The sequence below is a fragment of the Castanea sativa genome, chromosome 8 (assembly GCF_040712315.1).
Source record: "Castanea sativa cultivar Marrone di Chiusa Pesio chromosome 8, ASM4071231v1".
In the NCBI taxonomy this organism is placed as follows: Eukaryota; Viridiplantae; Streptophyta; class Magnoliopsida; order Fagales; family Fagaceae; genus Castanea; species Castanea sativa.
The window spans coordinates 30,933,294-30,956,317 of record NC_134020.1 but is presented as its reverse complement, the minus strand read 5'-3'; the positions used below and the strand labels follow the sequence as shown (position 1 = coordinate 30,956,317).

General features: G+C 33.2%; 2 protein-coding genes and 1 long non-coding RNA gene across 3 annotated transcripts; all 3 read right to left on the bottom strand.

The window, feature by feature from the left end:
* Window positions 1–1,926: 1,926 nt before the first annotated feature.
* On the bottom strand, window positions 1,927–8,722 carry LOC142608198 (UDP-glycosyltransferase 87A1-like). The gene is made up of 2 exons (XM_075779920.1): window positions 8,188–8,722; window positions 1,927–3,194 (listed from the first exon to the last, which is right to left on the bottom strand). The coding sequence occupies exons 1-2, from the start codon at window positions 8,696–8,698 to the stop codon at window positions 2,866–2,868; spliced, it is 840 nt and encodes a 279-aa protein (XP_075636035.1). The 5' UTR covers window positions 8,699–8,722; the 3' UTR covers window positions 1,927–2,865.
* Window positions 2,317–2,865, bottom strand: LOC142606184 (UDP-glycosyltransferase 87A1-like). The gene has a single exon (XM_075777573.1). The coding sequence runs from the start codon at window positions 2,863–2,865 to the stop codon at window positions 2,317–2,319; it is 549 nt and encodes a 182-aa protein (XP_075633688.1).
* Window positions 8,723–17,462: 8,740 nt separating the features above from the next.
* On the bottom strand, window positions 17,463–21,828 carry LOC142607196 (uncharacterized). The gene is made up of 4 exons (XR_012839260.1): window positions 21,066–21,828; window positions 20,866–20,984; window positions 19,845–20,171; window positions 17,463–18,326 (listed from the first exon to the last, which is right to left on the bottom strand). It is a non-coding gene; the product is annotated as an uncharacterized LOC142607196 (long non-coding RNA).
* Between the last annotated feature and the right edge of the window lie 1,196 nt (window positions 21,829–23,024).

Below are 23,024 nucleotides of genomic sequence, written 5' to 3'. Positions count from 1 at the left end.
CCAACACCCCTAAAGTCTCTTCACACTTTTTAATTCTAGTTTGAGTGGCACTTTTTTTTTCTTTTATCAATGTTGCATGTTTTAAGTTTTTTTTTTTTTTTTTTTTAGAGCTGTTTTGGCAATTAGATCAAATTTAACATGAAATAATTAAAATTATTATTTTAAAAAAGATGCATAATTCCCTGTAACTACCGTACCATTAATATAAAAGTTGTTATGAATTTCAATTGATAATACACACACATGATAATCAATAAGTAATGGGAAGAGTAAAAATTGAGTTTATCAAATGCAAGGTACTTCATGTGCAAAGAATGACATTAAAAGAGAGTTGACCAAATGCAAGATACTTCATTTTAAAAGACTTAATATGACAATACATTCACATCTACTATTGTAAAACACCTAAAATTCTAAAATAGATCTGAGTTGTTTATACTAATTACACAAAGACACCCCCTTAGCATTACTATACACAAATTTGTAAAAGTTGAAGTTCTCTTCTAAATATACACAAGAATCTTTAGCTCTTGAAAAAGTTTAAATCTCTTCACTATACAAAAATTTGCAAAAGCTATGGTCCTCTTCTAAATATACAATAGAATTGTAGCTCTTGTAGAAAAATTATATTCTTTATTTATTAACTTTTTGGTACTCTCTCCTCTCTTGTACCGTCTCTCCTTTGCTTTCTCAATAGATCTATAGTGGCTGATTACTCTCCCTTACTCTCATGACACCGCCAACAATGGTGGTATCATCGAATCGGTGGTGAATGATGTGGGGGGTAGAAGGACCCAAATGGGCATATGGGCCTTTGGACTGTAGCATGGAGGGCCGACCTGCTCCAGAATTAAACTCTACAAATTGGCCCATACGCCGAGGATCCGAGAGTACAGCCGAGAATGAGCTTCTCCTCGGACAGATCCAAGAGAACTCAAGATTTCATTATGAAGGTCAAGGCACAACTCTGGAAAGACTAATGGTTAAAAGGGGACACCATAAACCTTCTAGATGCACCAGTGTTAAAGAAAATATCAAGGGCAAAGGCTGCCACCTCCGCATTAAAGGCACTGCACCTACCTCCCTGGCCACATTAATGGGAAAGTGACCCCTGAACAGTAGGGCTGAAACTTCTAGTCACTATCCAAAAGGTGTGACAGAAGGAAGTATTTAAGGGGGATGGAGGCCAGAGAAGAGGGGGATCGGAAACTAAGAAAGAAATTAAGAAATTGTAATCTTTAAGGAAGAAAGAGAAATAATAAAGAAGTAGTCCTCGGCTCGAGTCCGAGGAGATCCATTTGCAATTATCGTTCGTTATTTACCTGTATTTGTTTATAAAAGCCTGTTATCAAGCTCCCAGTACTTCAAACCTAGGTTTTAGGCCCACACTCTACAAATTTTATTGTTTAAGGCTCATTGGGCCTGAGCCCGTGATTGTCTTTGGGTCCAGGTGCAATTGTGCACTTACAAATGATAAATTTCATCCAAACATTGTAAAAAATATTTTATCCTAATAAAATCTTCTTATTAATTTACCATAATTAAATAATATTGTTATCATCAATTATTGTTCATGACGATGTTTTTTTATGAAACCCAATTTGTGTTGAAAAGTAAGGCACAAACATTTAGGGCTTGTTTGGATCGAGGGAGAGGGATGAAGAGTATAGTAGAGTTGGCCAAAAATTAAGAGTAGAAATTAATTTCCGGCTAACTTTACTTTACTCTCCCCTTCCCCTCAATTCAAACAAGTGCTTAGTTTTGCAGGACACAAATAGTGTTAATTGGAAAATTTTCAAGAAAAGAAGGAAACCAATCTAAATCATACAACATTCATGTGACTATATTTAGTAAAAAAAAAAGTTAATAAACAATAACCCTTACTCTCTCTAGTAACACAATAATTAATTCTATTGATGACATCCTGAAGCATTCATGCGACATGCCACTAAAGTTAAATAAACAATAACTCTTACGCTATCCAATAACACAATAATCAACTCTATCATGACATCATGAAGCATGATATAGGATGTAGCCATTTGCTAGAGATTCTTCAAATGGACAACACATTTACACACTTGGAAAAAAAAAAGTAAATTAATGCAATAAAAAAAACAAAGATTATTATTACAATTCACAAAGACCTTCAATAGATTATCTTGTTGAAGAAAGTACATTATATAATAATAATAAGTAGTTGAAAATCCAACCTATTTGGCTCATTATTGTTATTATTATTATTATTATCAATGTTTTTTTTTTGGCTTGTAAGGCATGACATTTTATGGTCATGCCGAACAAAAAAGTTACTTTCTACTCAATAACCATGCTATGTGAAAGGTCTTGGATGAAGGCATTGATGTTGGTTTCAGATGATCCTCCTTTTGCAATTGCACGTTGATAAATCCGTTGAACTTCACTTGCTCTTGTCCTAATTTCTTTCACTTCATCATTTTCAAAATTCATAAATTTCTGCACTAGCTTTGCAATTTCCACTCTTGACACCAAATTGTTCATTCCCACATCTTGCTTCACCCTCCACCCAATTTTCCAATCTTCCACAATTAACTTACTATTCAGGATTTGATCAAACATTATAGGAAAGGTAAGAAAAGGAATACCACATAACATTCCTTCTCGAGTGGAACCCCACCCACAGTGTGACCAAAAGCCCCCAATAGAAGAATGAGATAAGACCATCAATTGATCACACCAAGGCACTACTAATCCTCTATGACCACAAACCTCTTTCAATCTGCTAGTCTCGTCACGTGCCACCCAAAAGAATCTGACGCCACTATCACACAAACCAGCTGCAATTTCATCCATTTGGGCACTAGACAATGAAAGAAAACTTCCCATTTAGATGTATAAAACGGAACTTCTAGGTTGGCAGTCTAAACAATGTAGATAGTTGTTGTCACCGTGGTTTGTGTTTTCTCCAAATTCAAAGTTAGGTACGATTTGAGCCATAGCATATACCGGGAATGAGAATTTTGCTTTTAGAACATCAAATACTTTGGATTCGAACTCATAAATGGAAGTTAATATGAGATAGTGTGCTTTGTTTACCCATGAAAAAGCTTCGAGCATCCTTTTCGACAATTGCTGGTTTCTCCCATTAAAAGGAATATTCCCTAGTTGTGTGGAGGAAATTCCAGGGATGTAATCTACATGCTCCTTCGATTTTGCTGACATAAAAAAAAAAAAAAAAAAAAAAAAATTAAAAAAACCAATGGTGTCAATAGAAATCCACAATTGGGTAAACATAATCCTGGAAAAAGTATGACAATGAAGAAATTACGTTAATTGGTAATTAGTTCACTTATTATTCTAGCTGTTTTGAAGTTTTGTTTGAGTTGCTATGAAAATAAAGTTGACTAATAGTTGAATTGGTTCTTTTGTCTAAGGTAGCTGTAAGGGCTAAATCTCATAGGTAAAAAATTAATAAGCAAAAAAAAAAAAAAATGTAAGAACAAAATTTGGTTACAAAATTGATTATAACATAAGGCTGCCACCAACAATAGGAAAATTATATGGGCCCTTGTCATATGCAATGCACTTGAAATTGATTGTATTCAATCACTTAAGTGTGATTTAGTAAGTAAACATATGACATTTTCCCATTGTTGGTTGTAGTCAAATTTTATCCAAAAAGTAATCCGTCCTCTACTTTGTCAAGGTGCTCTCTCCATTTTCATAATTTCATTGCCTTTGTTTAGCAGCTATAGCTTCATTTTGCACTACCAAATCAATCTCTTTGGTAATCTCTTTGCAGTACATGTATTGTATGGGTAAGTTACGTTTATTTAAAAAAAAATAGTATGTATGGGTAAGTTACGTTTATTTAAAAAAAAATAGTAACAAAAATATGGAAAACATTTACCATATATATTTTTTATAAATAAAAGCAAATAATCTTTGTATCATAACTTTTTTACTCTTGCTAAGTGTGACTTAATCCTTAGAAGATCCCAACAAAATTAAAATTTTTTTTGATAAGAGGATAGCAACTTTCATTAAGAATAAGATAAAAATAATACATCTTGAGCTAAAGCAGACTCGATCATATGAAATTTTTTCTAAGAATGATGCTAGAGATATTACAAATTTAACTATAAAGGTCTTATAAATTGATGCATCACTAGTTATAAAAAGTAATTCAAATACTCATTATTATGCACATCAATCACGTTCATTGGCTCATTAAGTTTTTGTATTAAGAGTTAGGAGTGTACATGGGTCGAGTCGGTCGAGTTGAGGAATTTTTTCAACCCAACCCACCATAGTGGTTATAAAAATCCAACCCATGGGTTGGATAGTTTTTTTTATTATTATTATTATTATTATTATTATTATTGAATTGAGTATTAGAACAACATTACCACAAATAAGGGAAAATTTATATCCAAATAATCATGAGCATAATACCAAACAAATACAAACTATTTAAGAAGAACTTAGGGTTTGAGTTTTATTTAAGAAGGGGGCAAAAAAGTAAATAACAAAATTATATAATATATTTTTTAAAATTTAAAAATATATTAAATATAGGTGGGTTGGATTGGGTTAGGTGGATTTGTAAATCTCATGATCTGAACCCAACCCAACCCAATGTAAAAAAAAATTCATGACCCAACCCAACCCACCAACCCTTAAAAACTAACCCAACCCGGTGGGTTAAGTTGGATTATGTCGAGTCGGTTTTGGTGGGTTTGTTGTACACCCTTATTAGGAGTAATGCTACATCCATAACAATTTCACAACAAATTCCTATGGCAAATTGTTACTGGTGATGGTGAATAAAAAAATGATATTAGTAATGGATAGAGATTATAATCAATATCAACTTACTGCCAAGACTTTATTGTAAAATTGCTATGAAAATATTGTAAATGCAACATTACTGATTTATGTTGTAGTAGTATTAGTTTTATTTTTTATTTTTTTATTTTATTAAAGAAACTAAAAATGATAATTTGGGCATTAGAAATGAAATTTCTGTTTTGTTGTCAGCTTTGTTTTTAATTTTTGGTTATATACTTGAAATATAATAAGCATGACATGCTCCTTCTCTTAGGATACGTTTGGTAAATTGTAATAATGATTACATAGGAATATGAATAGGTATTGTAAAGAATACAAGATGGTGTAATATAATACTTATTGCTATTCATTTTTTTTTGTGACAATATAAGAATAGAACCCGGAAGACAAAGGATAGAAAGCATTTTAAATAAAAAATTTTAAATTGTAACATTATAACAAAATTTAAGATATATTTTAGTAAATATCTTACTCATATAATTATATTTCTAAAAAATAATATTTTTTAAATTTGAAAGAGAGATTAGTTATTTTTTATGATTTTTTTAATTTCATAATTATTATGTGCATATGAAAAGTTTATTTATTTATTTCGAAATATATTAATGTTAGAAATTAATACACTTACTAAGGAATAACTATTACAATCCATTTAGAGATGAATAGTTATTCTTCGTTTTAAAGAATAGCTATTCATAAGTAATGAGTAATGACTATTCCCTGTAATAAAAATATAATCAAACTACAGAATAGCTAAACCATAGGAATAACTATTACATTACAGTGATTATTATAGTTTACCAAATATACCCCCAGTGTTTGACATGTGTACATTTTTATTGAGATTTTTTAAAATATTTTATATCTCTTGTCTTACGTTAACCACTGTCAAGTTTCAATAAAAGTTGCTTTCAATCTTTTATAACAATTCGTATAACTTGCCAACTTGTCTGTAACTAACGCGTTATACGCGTCTAGCCTCATAATAATGCATTTAATTCTATATGTTTGCACACATTATGTAAGACGCGAGTAATTTCAATTGTTACACATGGTTCAATAAGTGTACTTACTAACTATACTACATTGTCAATATTGACTTCTTAATTATCTGCATTTTTTTTTCTTTTGAAAAAGTCAAATATAATAGTTAGATTTCTCATAATATTCTTCTAAATGGAAAATTAATTAAAATAGTATTGCCACATTAAAAATAAAATAAAATAAACTCAAACACATTAATCTTTGCGGTGGTTGCTCTCCTTGGTAGAAACACTTGAGGATATCAAGATCAGTGATTGTTGGTTGTTGGCGGACACAGGTGGTTGTCCTCAAAGGATGAACTAACTTTAGGGCGTAGGTATTGAGCTAACTTTTAAGGACTTGTTAAAGGTGAAAGGTTTAATATATATATATATATATGTATTATGTTTTTTGAGAGAGAGCCACAAGTATGGATCATCTGTCTATTATATTATGGGTCCCTTTAAGTTAAATTTTATTACTTATTAGGAAGCCACGCTATAATTTTGGATTCAAACTTAAAATTATTTTATATATCAATAATCTATATCTATATGTAATGTAAAATAAAATAAAAATGACTTTCTATTAATTTCTTCCACTATTGCCACATAAACTTTTAAAACACATTTTTTTTCATGTCATTATTCTAATATGTATTTTTTCGTTGAGTTTAAATTCTATAAGGATTCACTATAGAAGCTCTTATATTTATCGTCTATATTAGATTCTTTTCATATTATATTTTCTTTAAATAATATAATAGATTCAATTCCATTAACAAACACAATCATATATTATGAATATCTTTTAACAATTTGTATGACTTGCCGACTTGTTTGTAACTAACGTGTGATGTACTAATGTACGTCTAGCCTCATAATAACGTGTTTAATTCTATATGTTTGCATACAATACGTAAGACACGAGTAATTTTAATTGTTACACACAGTACAATATGTGTACTTACTAATTATACTACATTATCAATATTGTCTTTTTCATTATTTGCATTTTTTTTCTTTTGAAAAAGTCAAATATTATAGTTAGATTTCTCATAATATACAAATTAAATAGAAGTCATATTTATTACGTTATTATGTGTCTAGTATTCTTCTAAAAGAAATTAATTAAAATAGTATTGCCACATTAAAAAAATAAAATAAAATAAACTCAAACACATTAATCTTTGCGGTGGTTGCTCTCCTTGGTAGAACCACTTGAGGAAATCAAGATCAGTGATTGTTGGTGTACACTGGTGGTTGTCCTCAAAGGATGAACTAACTTAGGGGTGTAGGTTATGAGTTTACTTTTAAGGATTTGTTAAAAGTAAAAAGCTTTTTTTTTTTTTTAAGGAGGGAGCCACAAGTATGGATCATCTGTCTATTATATTTTATGGTCCCTCTAAGTTAAATTTTATTACTTATTAGGAAGTCACACTATAATTTTGGATTCAAACGTTAAATTATTTTATATATCTATAATCCAAATCTATATGCAATATAAAACTAAATAAAATAAAAATGACTTTATGTTAAGTTCTTCTATTATTGCCACACAAACTTTTGAAACACATATTTTTTTTCACGTCATTATTTTAATTTGTATTTTTTTCGTTGAGTTTAAATTCTATAAGAATTCACTATAAAAGCTCTTATATTTATCGGCTACATTAGAATTTTCGTATTATATTTTCTTTAAATAATATAATAGATTCAATTCCATTAACAAACACAATCATATATTACGAATATCTTTTAAAAATTATCAAAGTCCATATTTATTTTTTTATTTTAAAAAAACATAGAGAAGATAATATTTTGTTACTTTTGTATGCATTGCAAAGATTACTAATTAATTTTTAATCAATAATTTTTAATATATAAAATACCAATAGTTTGACTTTTTGTTGAACATATAATATTATATTACCTAAACTTTTAAGACCTTACAATTTTACACATCATTATTTTAATATATATATATATATAATTAAATTTAAATTTATTTCATATTTAAACCCACTATTAGAATCTTAGCCCATCATATTTCTTCAAATTCTAGAATTTATAGTTTCATATACAAATAAATCATAATGGATGACTATTAAAAACTAAATCTTTGCTTGGGCTGTGTTCCATACCACAAAATGGTAAGGTGGGTAATTTCATTATTGGGTTTTTTGTTTTCCAATAATGCTTTTTTTTTTCTACTCACATAGTCACATGTTAAAAAAAAAAAAAAAAAACTGAAATATCACTAAGAAAAAAAAAAAAGAAGTAGGAGGAGAGATTAGTAAAAAGAATTTGTATTAATAATTTAATACATACTCACCTGAGTCAGATGGGAAATGACCATTTTTGACTAAAAGATCCACATGTTGGACGATGGTAAACATGGACATCGACGTAGGCCAAAACGATGCCACCGGAATATTCCTTCGGTTCCCAACTCCAACTGCCCAGAAAAGAAAAGTATCAGCCATGATAACTGTAACTGGAGGTTCAAGCTGATCAAGGAGCTGCTCAAATGGAGCTTCCAATTTCGTCATGACAGCTTCGGCAAAGGAGGAAATGTCAGCTGCGCGGACTAGCTCTGATGGGACAACGTTAGGAATGGTGCCGAAGCGAATGTTGTCAGGCTTAGGATCGGAGCCGATGAAACCGAGCCATTCTTCGGTGACAACGAAAGTGACGAGGATATTGCTGTTTTTGGAAGCTAGTATCCTGCAGAGGTTCATCATGGGGTTGATGTGGCCACGGCCTGGAGAAGGCATGGCCACCACGTGGCACTGCGTGGTTGGTTCAGCATTGACGGAATTCATGTCCGAAACAGGATGTGCCATAAGTGTAAGTATTACTGATTCAATTTAAATTTTAACAGCAGAGAAGAATACTTTATAATCTACAAAGGTCAAAAAAAATACAACACTTGTAAGTATATACTGTAATAACGAAAGGATCGAGTCTTTGCTTATTACTTAATTATTATGCAATTTCACCCGTGTGCTTTGATCTGATAACTTGAAACTTGAAAGTCATGGCAGTGTCGCATGCCATGAGCTCAGCCTGGTCAAAAAGCAAGGACGTTAGGTACAATCATTTAAATATATATTTTTTTATCTTTAAACAACATCACATGTATTTTTATACATTTTTTTACTTATTTTTATTTTAAAAAAATACAAACAATATTACCGAACTGCCCCTAAAACTCAAATACCCATTTTCTTTTTTGTGCTTAGAAGACAGCGAATTTCATATGCACGTGCTATAAAGTGGAGTACTAATGCAGCCATAGATTTTCATTACAATTATTGTAAAATATGGGTCTGAATTTTGACTGAAGTGTTCCCCGGCCTCCGTAGACTTTTCGTCTATGTGAGTAGTTGATGTGAGTAGTTGGCTGCACTGATGACTTTTCGTCTATGCGAGTAGTGGATGTGAGTAGGTGCCTGCCTCTGCCTGACACTGATGACTTTTTAGTTTTTAAAAGGCACAGTGTCTAATGGTAAAATTGGATTAGAAATTCAAAATGTGGATCCCGGAGATTTTTTTTTTTTTAAGTGAGCAAAGATTTTTGGACGTGTGGAAAGGGGGTTAGTCTGTATCCAATAGGCTAAAGTAGTAAAATTACAGGTTGGGCTTTTAGTGAAGGAAATTTTTTTACCGTTTTTCGTTTGGTCTTAACTTTGTTTGTTGCATAGTTTTCATTCTCAAATCCTTCTCAATTTACGTTGGATATATAGTAGAAAATTAACTTATTTTTGTGATTATGTAAATAGGAGTACAAACATATCTAATAATAAAGAACACAAATAGATATTTAGTTGTACTTTAGAATACAATAAAATGATAAATAATCTGGTCACTAGAAAAAGAGGTGCAAGAACAGAGAAGTAATCTATCAAGCTAGAGTCTCAAAAATATTTATAGAAGTTATAGTAATATTTCTCATAGTTTTCAGACCCAGTCCAATTAACCGAACCTCTCACTAATATGGTTTTTTTATTCTTAAAAACATGGTTTTAAAAACCAGGCCTAAATCCGGTTCGGATCTATCTAAAAACCGAAAATATCAAAAAATTAAAAAAAACCGAAAATCGTCGGTTAAATTAATGAAACCATGAATTGAGACGATTTGACCGGTTTTCAGCGATTTTGTTCATTGAGCAAAATTTTCACGGACTTCTTGGCTTCTAAAGAGGAAGGTGCAAGTTTTTTTCTCTATTTTGAATAATCTCAGATTTGGGATAATAGGAGATTTAGGGAGGCTTAGAGCCCGTTTGGTCATAGAGTTCAAAAATTGTTGTTCAAAAAGATGTGAAAACTTTGGTTTAAAAAGTATTGTTGAAAAACGTGTTTTTGATGTTTATAAAACAAAAAAATGTGTTTGGCATCATGGTTTAAATAACATATTTCATTGTTCAAAAAACATAAATATGTGTTTGGTATGTGTGTTTAATTTTGTGAAAAAAACTGACCCAAGTACGACCTAATTTTTTTTTAATCAGAGAGAGTACACACATCATAGAACCCGTTGCTCATATCTTTCCTTCTTTATCCCTTCTCTTCCCTGAGAGCAGAAAACCAAACCCACGCAGTCCTCATCTCCATCGACACCTCATCTCATCCACGACTGGGCTTCTCGTTCCTCGGATCTCATCTCCACGATTAGCACTCCAAGACCCAGCAACGGCACACACCTTTTGTCGCTGCCAACCCATCACTCCAAGATCCAAGTAAAGAATCTCACTTTCACCTTGCTTGTGAATGGGTTATGGTCTAAACACTAAAACACTTCCTTCATCACTCACAGATTTCTCAGTTTGAATTTTTTTTTTTCCTCACCAATTGGGAAAACCCATTTTTCCTGTTCTTTGTTTGCTGTTGAAACAACTTCCGATTCACAATCCAAACACACACGCCCTACATTCTCGAAATCAAAATGGGTTTTCTCGAAATCTTTTGCTGTTGAAACAATATTTGATTTACAACCCATGCAATTGAAATTCTTAATACTCTGTTTGGTTGCCGAGAAAGCGTCGGAAGATTAAAATAAAAAAAAAATAAAAAATGTCTAACAAATCCAATGAACTCTAAATTAATATAATTTGTTGTGGTTTTTCCTAGGCTTTCTCAACTACCAAGCTCCAGTTCTAACGAGACCAACTTCTTTCTTGTTAGAAAACACCCAAAATCGTCTCCCCTCCTCGTTGTTTCCAACCACCGACGCCAGAAATTTTCTCGCTGCTTCTAACACTTGACTTTGTAAGAAAGTTTTCTTCTTTTTCTCTTTCGTTTTATTTTCTGAATTTTTTTTTTTACATGTGTTTTGTTTGTTTTTTTTCTTAAATTGACACATACATTGATATGTACACAGGGAACTTGTACTGTTTGATAAAATGCTTAAGTGAAGATGGATGCACTAATAATACAGTACAAGGGTTTTTAATTTTTTTTTTCCAAATAAATGTTCTTTTGGATTAGATTAAAAGTGGTTAGTATGATGTAGTTTTATTGGTAGACAAATAAAGCTTCTTTCGTTGTTTATCACTTATCAGTTGATTTAACGTATGTGGTGGTTGTGCTTGATTTGCAAATATTATATGCATTTTGAAGATGGTTTCTTTTAGAAGTGTTTAAGTTTGGAATATATGTTGATTTGCTTGGAATTTTCAGAATTTGTTTCATTTCCTTATAATAATTTATTTCATGTTTGCAGCCCCTGATGTGATGCTTTTGCTCTATTGTTTTTGCTAAAGGTATTAATTTTGAGAAATACTCTCTTCCTAAGAGTCTCACCTAAGGTATTCACTGTATCATTTTGTCTTATTTTCCTAGTTTAAGCCTTTCGTTGAGTTATTATGGAAATTTATGATATTTTGATAATTGGTGTGTAGCCCACTTGAGTGTGTGTGTTTATGGCTGAGGACCAGCAGATGGCTGGCGGCAATTCTTTTTTTATGACTTTGTGGCTGACCTAATAAGCCATCATCGGCAATCACTGCATCACCTATAACCTCCACTAATAGTCACCATTAAAACACCTAAACCCACTGATTGAAGACAAATCAACCACTGTATAACCTGTTCCACAAAAAGAAGGAAACTTGACAACACGAAGATAGTGACTATAAATGTAATTTGCATTATAGGTTTCATATTTTGGGACTTGTGTTTGTTTGATTTTGTGTTTTTAAGTTTCATATTTGCATTTCTATTTAATTGTTGCAGTGATAGTAACCTTTTCAGAAATTACTTTTCACTCTCCGTAACTGATTATTAGTTTCATTAGTGAATTTTTCCTGTTAGTTTTTGTTGATTGGGTATAGTTTAATTATTCATGAATTTAGCTTGGTGAATTTCATGATTTTGTGGTAGGCTTGATTGAATTTTGTTGAATTCAATTTGGATATGATGGATATAATGTGGTGCTATTTAGGCCAATTCGTCAATTATAATGATGAAAAGAAAGGTTTTGTTCTCTGTTTGGAGTACTTTTGGTTTTCTCTGTTATGGTTCTGTGAATGATGGTTTTCTAATTCAAAAATTTGAAAGTTTGTATTAATCTTGCACCAAAATTTTGAAAACAGTTATAGGAAATTGCATAGCCATAGGGTCTGCTTGGATATGTTGCTATAGTTTTTGTTGCACGAATTCATAGCATGTTCAAATGGTTGTTTAATACTGTTGATTACGTTTTGTAATGTGTAAGTGGGTAGGTTTGTGGCTTCATCTTGTAGATGTCGGACGTAATGCATGAGGATATTGACGATGGCCTTCGGTTTCGAAATTCCAACTGTTTCTGTGTCTTAAGAGCAAGCGTGAGAATTTCGGAGAAGCAAAATGAGAACTGGTACAGGCTTTTCCAATGTTGCCCGAATGACGCATGTGGGTTTTTTCAATGGTGTATTCTCTTGAAGACGCCATTGTCATATGCGGAGGATTTCCAGCAACTACAAGAAGAGCTGTGTGTATTGCGAGAGGAATTGAGGGTCATGCATGACAAGGTCCACCCCTTAGATCAGACAAAAAGATTGGTCAAGATTATGTTCAAATTTTGGTGTTTATTATGCACCGCACTTGCACTACTACTAACTATGACAATGGTGTAACCATATTATCTTATTATGTACATATAACTCATGAACTTGATGCGCTGTGTATTATTTTTGGACAATCTTGAGTCATCCATTTTGCTAGTGCTAGGTATATGTATGGGGCTGACTCAGTACTCTTACAATAGTATGTTTTTGGCTTAATAGTTCTTTTTTAATAGTATGTTATTGGAAGTGCACTTTGAAGAATTTTGAGTACGACAGATTGCACAATGACTCTTATGAATTATTATGGGTTTCTTCTATGCCTTGCATTCCTTTGTCACTACATCATTTTCCATGGAAAATAATACATGTCCTAATAAATAGCAACAATTAAGCTGAACACGTTTGAAACTTTTTTTAGTTTCTAATGAAATTCATGAATAGTGTTATGGCTGAAAGATGCCATTGTTAAAAGTTAAAACGCATTGGTCAATATGATACATATATATATATATATATAGAGAGAGAGAGAGAGAGAGACAGAGAGACAGAGAGACAGAGAAAACCTTTTAAAAAATTTGTGCTTGATTTGAGTAAATCCCATAATTTGGCAAACTGTAGTTGACTAGAATTGGTATCCTTCTTCATGTTTTTTTCTTTCTTTTTTATTTGTCCACAATGACACAATGGTATTAAACTACATACGAATCGATCTTCCAATTATCAATATGATACCTAGAGCCGTAGAAGTTAAATGTTCTATTGATTAATTAAAATCTCCCAAAACTACCCTTAGTTGACCCTCTACTGATCAACAATGAAACTATGGAAATCTCATTGTTCTTATCTGCATTGATAAGCCACTAAGAGCTAGCTTGATTAAATTTAAAAGCTGACTTTATTTTTAGGCCAACATTTTATAGCTTTTTGAGGATTTGGGGAGAGCTTATTTTGTTTTAAAAAATAAATATCTACCAAAGCAAAACTCATCCCAACACTCATCATAATTTACCAAACACAAGTCTAAGTTTAGCATCATATGAAACTTGAGGAACTGACAAATACAATACCAGCAAAATGTTCCTGGTGATAACCATTGTTTCAAAGACCAACCAAAACACTGGATTTTGTTGTGAATCTGAACTAAAAAGCAAGGAAAATAAGCCAACAATGTCAACAACAGTTATGGTTCCATGTTATCCACATTTACAATCTATTCCCAAAAAGCTCAATCACGATTGCCTGTGTAATCTGCCCACATAGCAGCAGTTATCACATCACGATACTCTGACATCACTCGTTGTGCCTGAGCATTAAAAGCTTCTTCAGTGCCCCCACTGCCTACGCGTGCAACTCCCACTGGGTTTGCGTCGCTATTACTCATAAATGATCCTTCCCACACATAGAACATTTCATCCGCCCGGTTGTACATGCGGATGAAGTTGTGCAGTGCACAGCAAACGGTCACAATCAGTCGTTGTCTAGAGATGGAGAAGGAGTGCATTTCAGTCAGGATCGGGAACCTTGCCTTCAACATGCCAAAGCATCGTTCAATCACCATACGCAATGAGGAATGCCTATAATTGAACAACTCTTGTGGGGTAGTAGGCTGCCGGTTCGCACCTTGAAACTCCTGGGCATGGTACCGTGCGGACTTGTGTGGGGGGAGGAATGCACTGCCCATTGCGTACCCCGAGTCAACGAGGTAGTACAATCCTGCAATAAGAGTGATAACCATTGGCAATTAATGTTACCCAACACAACTATCTTTTCTGTTAAGTACAGTAAAATAATCTACTAAACTACAAATAAAGATGAAGTTAATAAACTACAAATAAAGATGAAGTGAAGATGCTTTTCAGAAGTCTAAATTCATAAACTACAAATAAACTACAAATAGCAATGAAGTTAATAAAGAGGTGAGAAACTTTATTCTTGTCTTGGCCGTATTTTGTGGGGAGTTCAAAACTGTGCAAAAGTTACACACAGAAGAAAAGCAGGTTAGGGATAAGATTAGATTAAACAACATTATTGAACCTAGAATCCAATTTATAAATCTTGAAATTATTGAGTTGCCAAAAAGAAATTAAGTCAAGATTTAGTACATCTGAGGAGGAGGTTGTGAACAATGGGTGTCAGATTTCACCGAATGACTAGGAGTAATGCATTATATAAAACTCTCCACAAGTAATTTTTGGATGTGACAAATCCCATAATTAGATCACAAGACAGATAGCATGGGAACTCATACTTGGCATGTCCCAACAAATCTCAATCCCAACGAAGAAATCCAAAACCAAATGAATAAATAATTTTTTTTTTTACCTCTAGGCGGCCAAGGGAACTCATACTTGGCATGTCCAAGTGCGTCCTGCATGACTCATGAATCATTTGCACTCCCTTCCCATCCAGAATGCGCATACGTAAACTGTATGGCGAAGTTGCATACACACATAACGTTTTGGGTGATGTCACTCCGTCTATCTCTGAATGCGGTAGTCCTACCAGATGGGGGAGAAGCACTTATGTGCGTCCCATCGATGGCCCCCACACATTTCTGTTAAAAAAAATAGGTAGCTCTAATTAGAATATATTTTATAATTGTTAGGATAACTACACCATATAAATTCCTCAAATGATAAAGGCTAGCCACACTATGTTCATTGTTGTTTAGGTCAACTTTGATATAATATTTTCCAATTAACCGCAATTTATAAAAATGAGAAATACTTCAGCTCTCTTTCACACTTTATATTGTTTTCTTTCTATTCTCTATTACAAATATTTCACATTTGAATGAATCAAAGTGATAATTTATCTAAGAATGAAAAAAAGAAAAATCAAAGCATACCTCAAACCATGAATAATATTTCTCATTCTCTCGAAGTGAATGAGGAAGCTCAGCTGCATCAGCGTTGGGCTGGATGATGAGACATCCCAAAGCATGGATAGCACGCAAGGCACACCGGAACCGCCTTTGAATGGTCTCGAGAGAATGTTGGAAGCAGTTGGCAGTTAGCTGGTAGTCAGCGTTGTGTCCGAGGATAAATAACACTGTCCCAATGGCCTCCTTAATTGAAACAATACCAATGTCCTCCTCTAATAGGTGCAGCTGCTTCAACTCATTACACAAGTGCCTAAAAATGGTCTTGTCCATGCGAAATATGTCGTAACATACTTAGGGATTTCCTTCTAGTACTTCAATCACATATGACCTCCCACTCAAGATACTAGTGCACATAGGTCACTTCATATAATACTTTTGCATGTACTCTATACATAGCTGAACATAGGCTGTGGCAATCTTGAGCTCCACCTCATTATCATACTCATCTGAATCGGGGTCAGATATCTCTGAATCACGATCTAAATCGGTGTCAGCCATAACTGAGTCACGATCTAAATCGGTGTCAGCCATAACTGAATCAGGATCTGAATCGGTGTTGGCCATCACTGAATCACGATCTGAATCGGTGTCGGCCATAATTGAATCACACCCGTGGGCAGCCAAGAAGTGAACATCAGCCACTATATATATGTACATATATATATATGTATATATATTGCTGTATGTATATATATATATATATATATATAAGTTAGTATATATATATAAATGAGTACATATATTGTTGTATGTTTATACATTGGCAATTAATATATATATAGATGTGTGTCTGTATATATATATATATATATATATATGTATATAAATGAGTATATATATATTGCTGTATGTTTATATATAAGTTAGTATATATATAGATGTATATAGATGTGTGTGTGTATATATATACATATATATATATATGTATATAAATGAGTATGTATATATTGCTGTATGTATATATATAAGTTAGTATATATATAAATGTGTATATATGGTTGTATGTATATATACGTGAGTATATATATATTTCTGCATAAGTGAGGAAATAACTAATTGTGCATAAGAGCATCCACAACGTATAGGCCAAATGGTAAATGCAAACTCAATTTCCTATTTAACTCCAAAAACATCACTCCATTGAATATTGTAAAAGTTAAAGATTGTAAATTTTTTTACAATCAGGCTATAGTGTCATTCTAAATTTAGGATGCACTGTAGCTTAATGGCAAATAAAAATAATATTATTTAATTTTCTCTCTCCTCCTTTTTATTAAAAAATTCTAACACTTTCTCTCTCCTCTCTCTCTCTCTTTAATGGCAAATAAAAATAATATTATTTAATGTGTAGTATGGTAAAATAGAAGTTTGGATGTTGGTGAATTGAAAAATGGTATTGTATAATTGATAAAGTGGTTTTTAAGATGGTAAAATAGGATAGAATTAGGAAAAATGAATGTGGATGCTCTAAGTGAGTATATCTAATTCTGCATGTATATATAAGTAAGTCTAAATTGTAGAGAGATACAAAATCAATAGATTATATATATATATATATATATATATATATATATATATATATATATATATATAGATGTTACCGTTTGTACCACAGAAATTCCGTAAAGAACACATCAGATTTTGTAAAATATATATATGTCACCAAACAAAAAGCAATTAATAGAAGAGACAATATATACAAAACATATTTCTTACATAACTAGCATAGATGTCCAAAGCATTGAGCATAACAAAGGAAGGCAGCATGCAAACATTGTCCAAAAGGTAGCATGCAAACATTGTCCAAACATTGTCCAAAAGGCAGCATGCAAACATTATCCAAAATATTAACATAATACAGACTTTTCCTATTCACATTAAAGCAAAATAAGAGTACTAATTAACTTCCTAAGCTATCTAAACGGCACACACCATCAACCACCCCCAGTTTTACTGCAGTCCACCCCCAATGAACTCAATCCAAGCCCTTCTTCTATTGACCGTCATAGCAAAAAAAGCGGCTCTACTCTTGGTGTTATGAAGCTCCTGCATGACCTTGCAATATGTGACATGATCCACATCTGTGTGTTGGTTGGGCAGTGTTATAGCTTGCGTAACTGACTCAATCTGACCCCCACACCTGACTCTCCGGTGTTAGTGGACTTTTTCCCCCTCCGATTCCTCATGTCAGTAAACCCCCAAATTGCTTCAATCATGGTTTCAAGGGAGTGCCCTTTCTTCCTTTTTCCGCTTGAACTAAACGGTTCAGCTGGCCGCTTTTTAGCTTGCCTCCGGCTTTGGGCTTCACTCGGTGTAGGCAGCTCCTCGATGTCGTCCACACTATCGGTGTTGACATTGACATGTACCCCCAATGATAAGAAGGCTGCATCCAGCTCTCTCTCTCTCTTCGCCACTGTCAGGAGCTGGTTGGGCAGATGATATTTGGAGGAAACTCGGGGCTGTGTTTGAATTGAAAAGCCTGCCCAACAACTTATAGTGTTGCAGCCCCTTTTTTTTTAACTCCTTGAATTTATGATTCACCTATTAACAACCATATATATTGGGTTAGATGACTTATTCATATAAAACCCAATACAAATCAGATGGGTAATTATAATATCATTTCATATTTTTGATACATATGTTTTGGTTCAAACTCCAAATCTTGCCCAACAAATAGTGCCTCTTTGTGATACACTTTTTAAGTGCTAAATAGTAAATATAAAAAGCATTTAAAAAAAAATAAAATAAAATCAACGTACAAGTACAAATAATAATTAATCTAAAAAGATAGAGGATTCCTCATTGGCATTAAGGGGAGATTAACAAGCAAGTTCATATTATTAAGATTTGTACTTTCCCTTTCCGAGACTTCAACCCAGATGTCCCACCATAACTGCACTTCCTATGACCCAGATTGGTTTTACAATAATAGCTAAATCCATTTCAATCTCAAACCCTCTCAAACTCAAAGCTCAGTCCCAGAACTGCATAGTCCAATCAGAACGAAACCACATAAACATGACCAACACCCATTTATTCATATAACACCAAAAAAAAAAAAAACCAGATAATTTAAGTAAAACCCATCATTATTTTAATGAAACAGCACGTGAAAAAACATTCATCTTGTTCCCAAGCACAGTTCTTAAGCTTCAAATTCAATCAAAATAAAATCTTTGATCATGTGATACCAACAAATAACTAACACTCCTCTTAAAAACTATTTCAGACTTCTACACATGTTAAACCAAATCATGGGACTGAATTCATAGTTTCACCAATACAAGCTATCTAATTAACATCCAAACAACATGTCCAAATGAAACAAGAAAAAAGAAAAAAAAAAGATTAAAAGTATTTAAGAAATCAATTGCAACAGAAGTAGAAGCAGAAAACTTGAGCACAAACCATCACAGGAAATATGACATCAGCATTATGAAGAAAGACAGAGAGAAAGAGAGAACCTTTATAGCATTTGAAGTGGAGATAAAGAGCTACAAAGATGGTAGAGCTTAAAAATAAGAATAATGGAGGGGGCAGGCGCACATTAGCAGCAGTGATAGAAAGGTGGTGTGGCATGGCGTAAAATAGACAGTGCATACTGTTTTGTCGCGTGGCTCATTTTAGTTGGCTTTATAAAAGAATAACCCAAAGTTTTAAATGGAAATAAATTAGTTAGATTGTGCATACCAAATTTGTTTTGCTTACCAAGTGGATAGAGCTGCTAACCCAATACAAATAAAAACATTTATTAAAAGGTTTGTTTATGCATCAATTAAAAAAGAATGAGTATCTTTAGGATTATAAATTATTCTACAACTTTTTTACCACAGCTTTTATGTAACCCAGTACACATACAACATAGTGCTGGTCCATATAAACATTTTTGTTTTTGATTTTCTTCTCTTTTTTAGTTGTGAATACATTCAGTGTTTAAAAGATAGGCCATGCTATTATGAACACAAGGTAGATTTCAGCATCATTTTAATTACAACCATAAACCATGCATATAGCTAATTGTAATAAATTTAGTTTGGAGTATGTTAAAGGACTTACCACAAATGCAACAGCCCATGCTTCCTCACTGGCCGTCACCGTATTTGAAATGGGGTCCCATCCCATTCCCGTACGTCCGATGAGCTGGGAGAATGTGCGGTGTCGACCTTTCATTCGTTGATATTTTGGTGTAAGTTGTGTCTTGTTGTAATTTTTATTCATGTGTTTGTTAAACTCATTCATAACGGCTGTCCAAGTTCTAGTCTTGAACTGGCCTTGGGGCATATTCCCTTTAGCATCCTCTTCTAACAATACATCAATCAAATGTTTCTCGACTGCGGAAGGCCACAGCTTTCGATCCTCGGCATCAGCTGTTCTCTCTTCCATCTAAATAAATTTTGGTATACTTACGTAGACTCGTCATTTGAAATTGTATGATAGGGATTAAAAAACATGAAATTCCTACTCACTAAAAGTACCAAGCAGCAGGCATATAAGAGAAACTAAGGTCTAAATCTGGAAATTTTAAGATAGATTTTATGAATATTAATATAAGCAAGGCCAAGGACTAGAAATGATCATATATGTTATGAGAACCTAATAATTTAAGTGGCTACAAGGTTGCTAACAAAGTGGATAAACAAAAATTTTCACATTTGAAGAACATATAAAAAGTCTAGAAATTTTAATGGAATAGTACAGATAGAACATACCAACGACAATCAGTTCTAAGTAACTTATATCAACAACAATCGTTATTATAATTCCTTGGCAAAACATACATGTTCTGAATACCTAACTTTATTACAATCAGTTCTGAGTATCAACAACAATCGTTATTACAATCAATTTTGAGTACCTAACTTTATGCCCTTCATTCTTTTGAAAGCAAAATATACATGTTTACGGTTTACAGTTACACTTACACCTACTGATCTCAAAGATTTAAAGGCAACAACACAGAGGCCACAAAATGAAGACAAAATGCATGACCTAGGTACAAAATTATAATAGAACAAGCAAACAAATGATTCACGACCTACAAAATCAAAACACAGTGTTTACATTTAGGCGGACCTACCAATAAGGGAACACAGTGAGAGGAGGAAGCAGATGCTCTGTATAGCAGAGAGAGGTGGAAGAGGATGAGGATGAGGCTTCCATCTGGGGCGGAAGATGTGGGATTAAATAAGCCCTAAGCTGGATTAATGTCAACTGAGAGTTAGATTGGGATGTGAAAGAAAGCTGCAAGAAGAAATGAATAAAATAACAAATATTTACCTGACCTCTCTTTCGCACTGTGTGACTTTGGTTACCACTAAAGCTTTGTAGAGGCCGTCGGTGAGGATTTATTGCACAAGATTTCAAATGAAATAGTCACAAAAACCTCAAGTGAACAGAGTAATCTTTGAGAACCAACTAGAAAGAGAGTGTTGTTTCGAACTAGGGAGCGAGGAGCACTTCTATTTCAAAGCCCCCACATTTTAGTCAACAGAGTATTCGGATTACCTTTTTTTTTTTTTTTGGTCATGGAGAAGCAACAAAGAACTCATAAAGTCCATTGACTTGGGTCGGTGAGGATGACACATGCAGCAGGTTGCTCTGACTGTGTGGGTGAGGAGTTATGAAGGTGGGTGAGAACTGGGTTGCTGTGAAAACTGTGGGTGTGAGATGAATCTTCAAACAGTGTGGAAGGCGTGAATCTTCAGAAGAGAGGAGACAAGATGGGAAAAAAGCTGACCAGGTGGGCCCACGACTTGTGTTCAATTAATTACGCAATTGCCACTCAAAACTAGTGTTTATTGTTTAAAAAGTGGCTAGAGGTGATTTCAAAACAAGCATTTCAAAACATGGTTTTTGAACAACGTATTTCCAAACACTGAGAACAAAGATGGTCCACCAAACAGTGTGTTCTGATTTTGGACACTAGTGTTCAGTGTTTAAACACTGAACACTAGTGTTTAAAGTGTATGACCAAACGGCGCCTTACTTTGGGAAAAATCTCATATTTTTTTGAGGAGGTGTGAGAATCAATATGAGAAAATGATTAGAAAATATCTCAGATTTGTTTGGTTTGGGTGAGGAATGAGGATGAATTGCCGAACTAGACTTGGAGGAGAGGAATTTAAATCTGCCACTACTACTTCATCAGAGAGAGAGATCTAAGCAATTTTCTAACTTTTTCTAGATTTACTTTTATTTAAGCCTCTAAGGAGAGAAGACTTTATTTCTTTTAAAAAGTTTAGCATAAACATGGTTGGATGTTGTTTGGCCACTTTGATGGTTAGGTGGGAGACCACTTTGTGACTCCCATATTCTTATTTGCACTTCGTAAATAACAACAGTAAGGCTTGTTAAATTTTGGGCATAAAATATTTACATAATAAATACTAATATTTTTGGGAGAAATATTTAGGTGTGAAATCATATTAACATTGGTAAATATTTTTCTAAATAAATAATGGTTTTGTTAAAAATTAAAAGTAAAGAAAATTATATATGAATATAAAACTTTAAACCCGTTTTCATAAAACTTTAAAACCATAACATTTTTTTATTTGATAGTTTGTTTAGGCTAATTTCTTTTAATTTGAGTTAAATTTGACATAAAATACTTCTAAAATGTTATATCTATTTTTTTAGTAAATATTGATAGCTATAAAATTACTATATATTTAATTTTATTTTTTTTAAATGATATATTTATTAATTAAATTATTTATTACGCCACCGGTTCGACCATCGGTCTGACTCTGATCAGAGTTAAAAACCGGTAACCAATCCCTCATACGATTCTTTAACCGATTTGGTTTTTAAAACCATGCTTAAAAAATACCACGGTGGTTCGCTTAAGAATGCCAATGCGAACAAGGGATTGCCAATTAAAGGGTTGGGTATTGTAGGGGTATTGGGCCCAGTAATTTATGGAGGACGGCCCAACGAAGTCTTTTGGGCTAGAAACCCAAATCCGAAAACATCAAAATGATCATGGAGTATTTAAATGACCTATACTGTCCGAGGAGTAGATTTGTCCTCGGAATGTTAAGCCGAGGATACACAGTATACGTGGAGGACAATAGAAAGAGCGGTGGAGTGTCTAAAGTAAAGCTGCTACCACCGTCCATATATTAAAGACTCTGTAATTGATACGCTGACTGTATAGATGGAAGGATGGGACCTGAGCATAGAGCTTGGAACTTGGTCCCTAATCCTAGCGGGCTTTAGGGAAGAATGGATGGG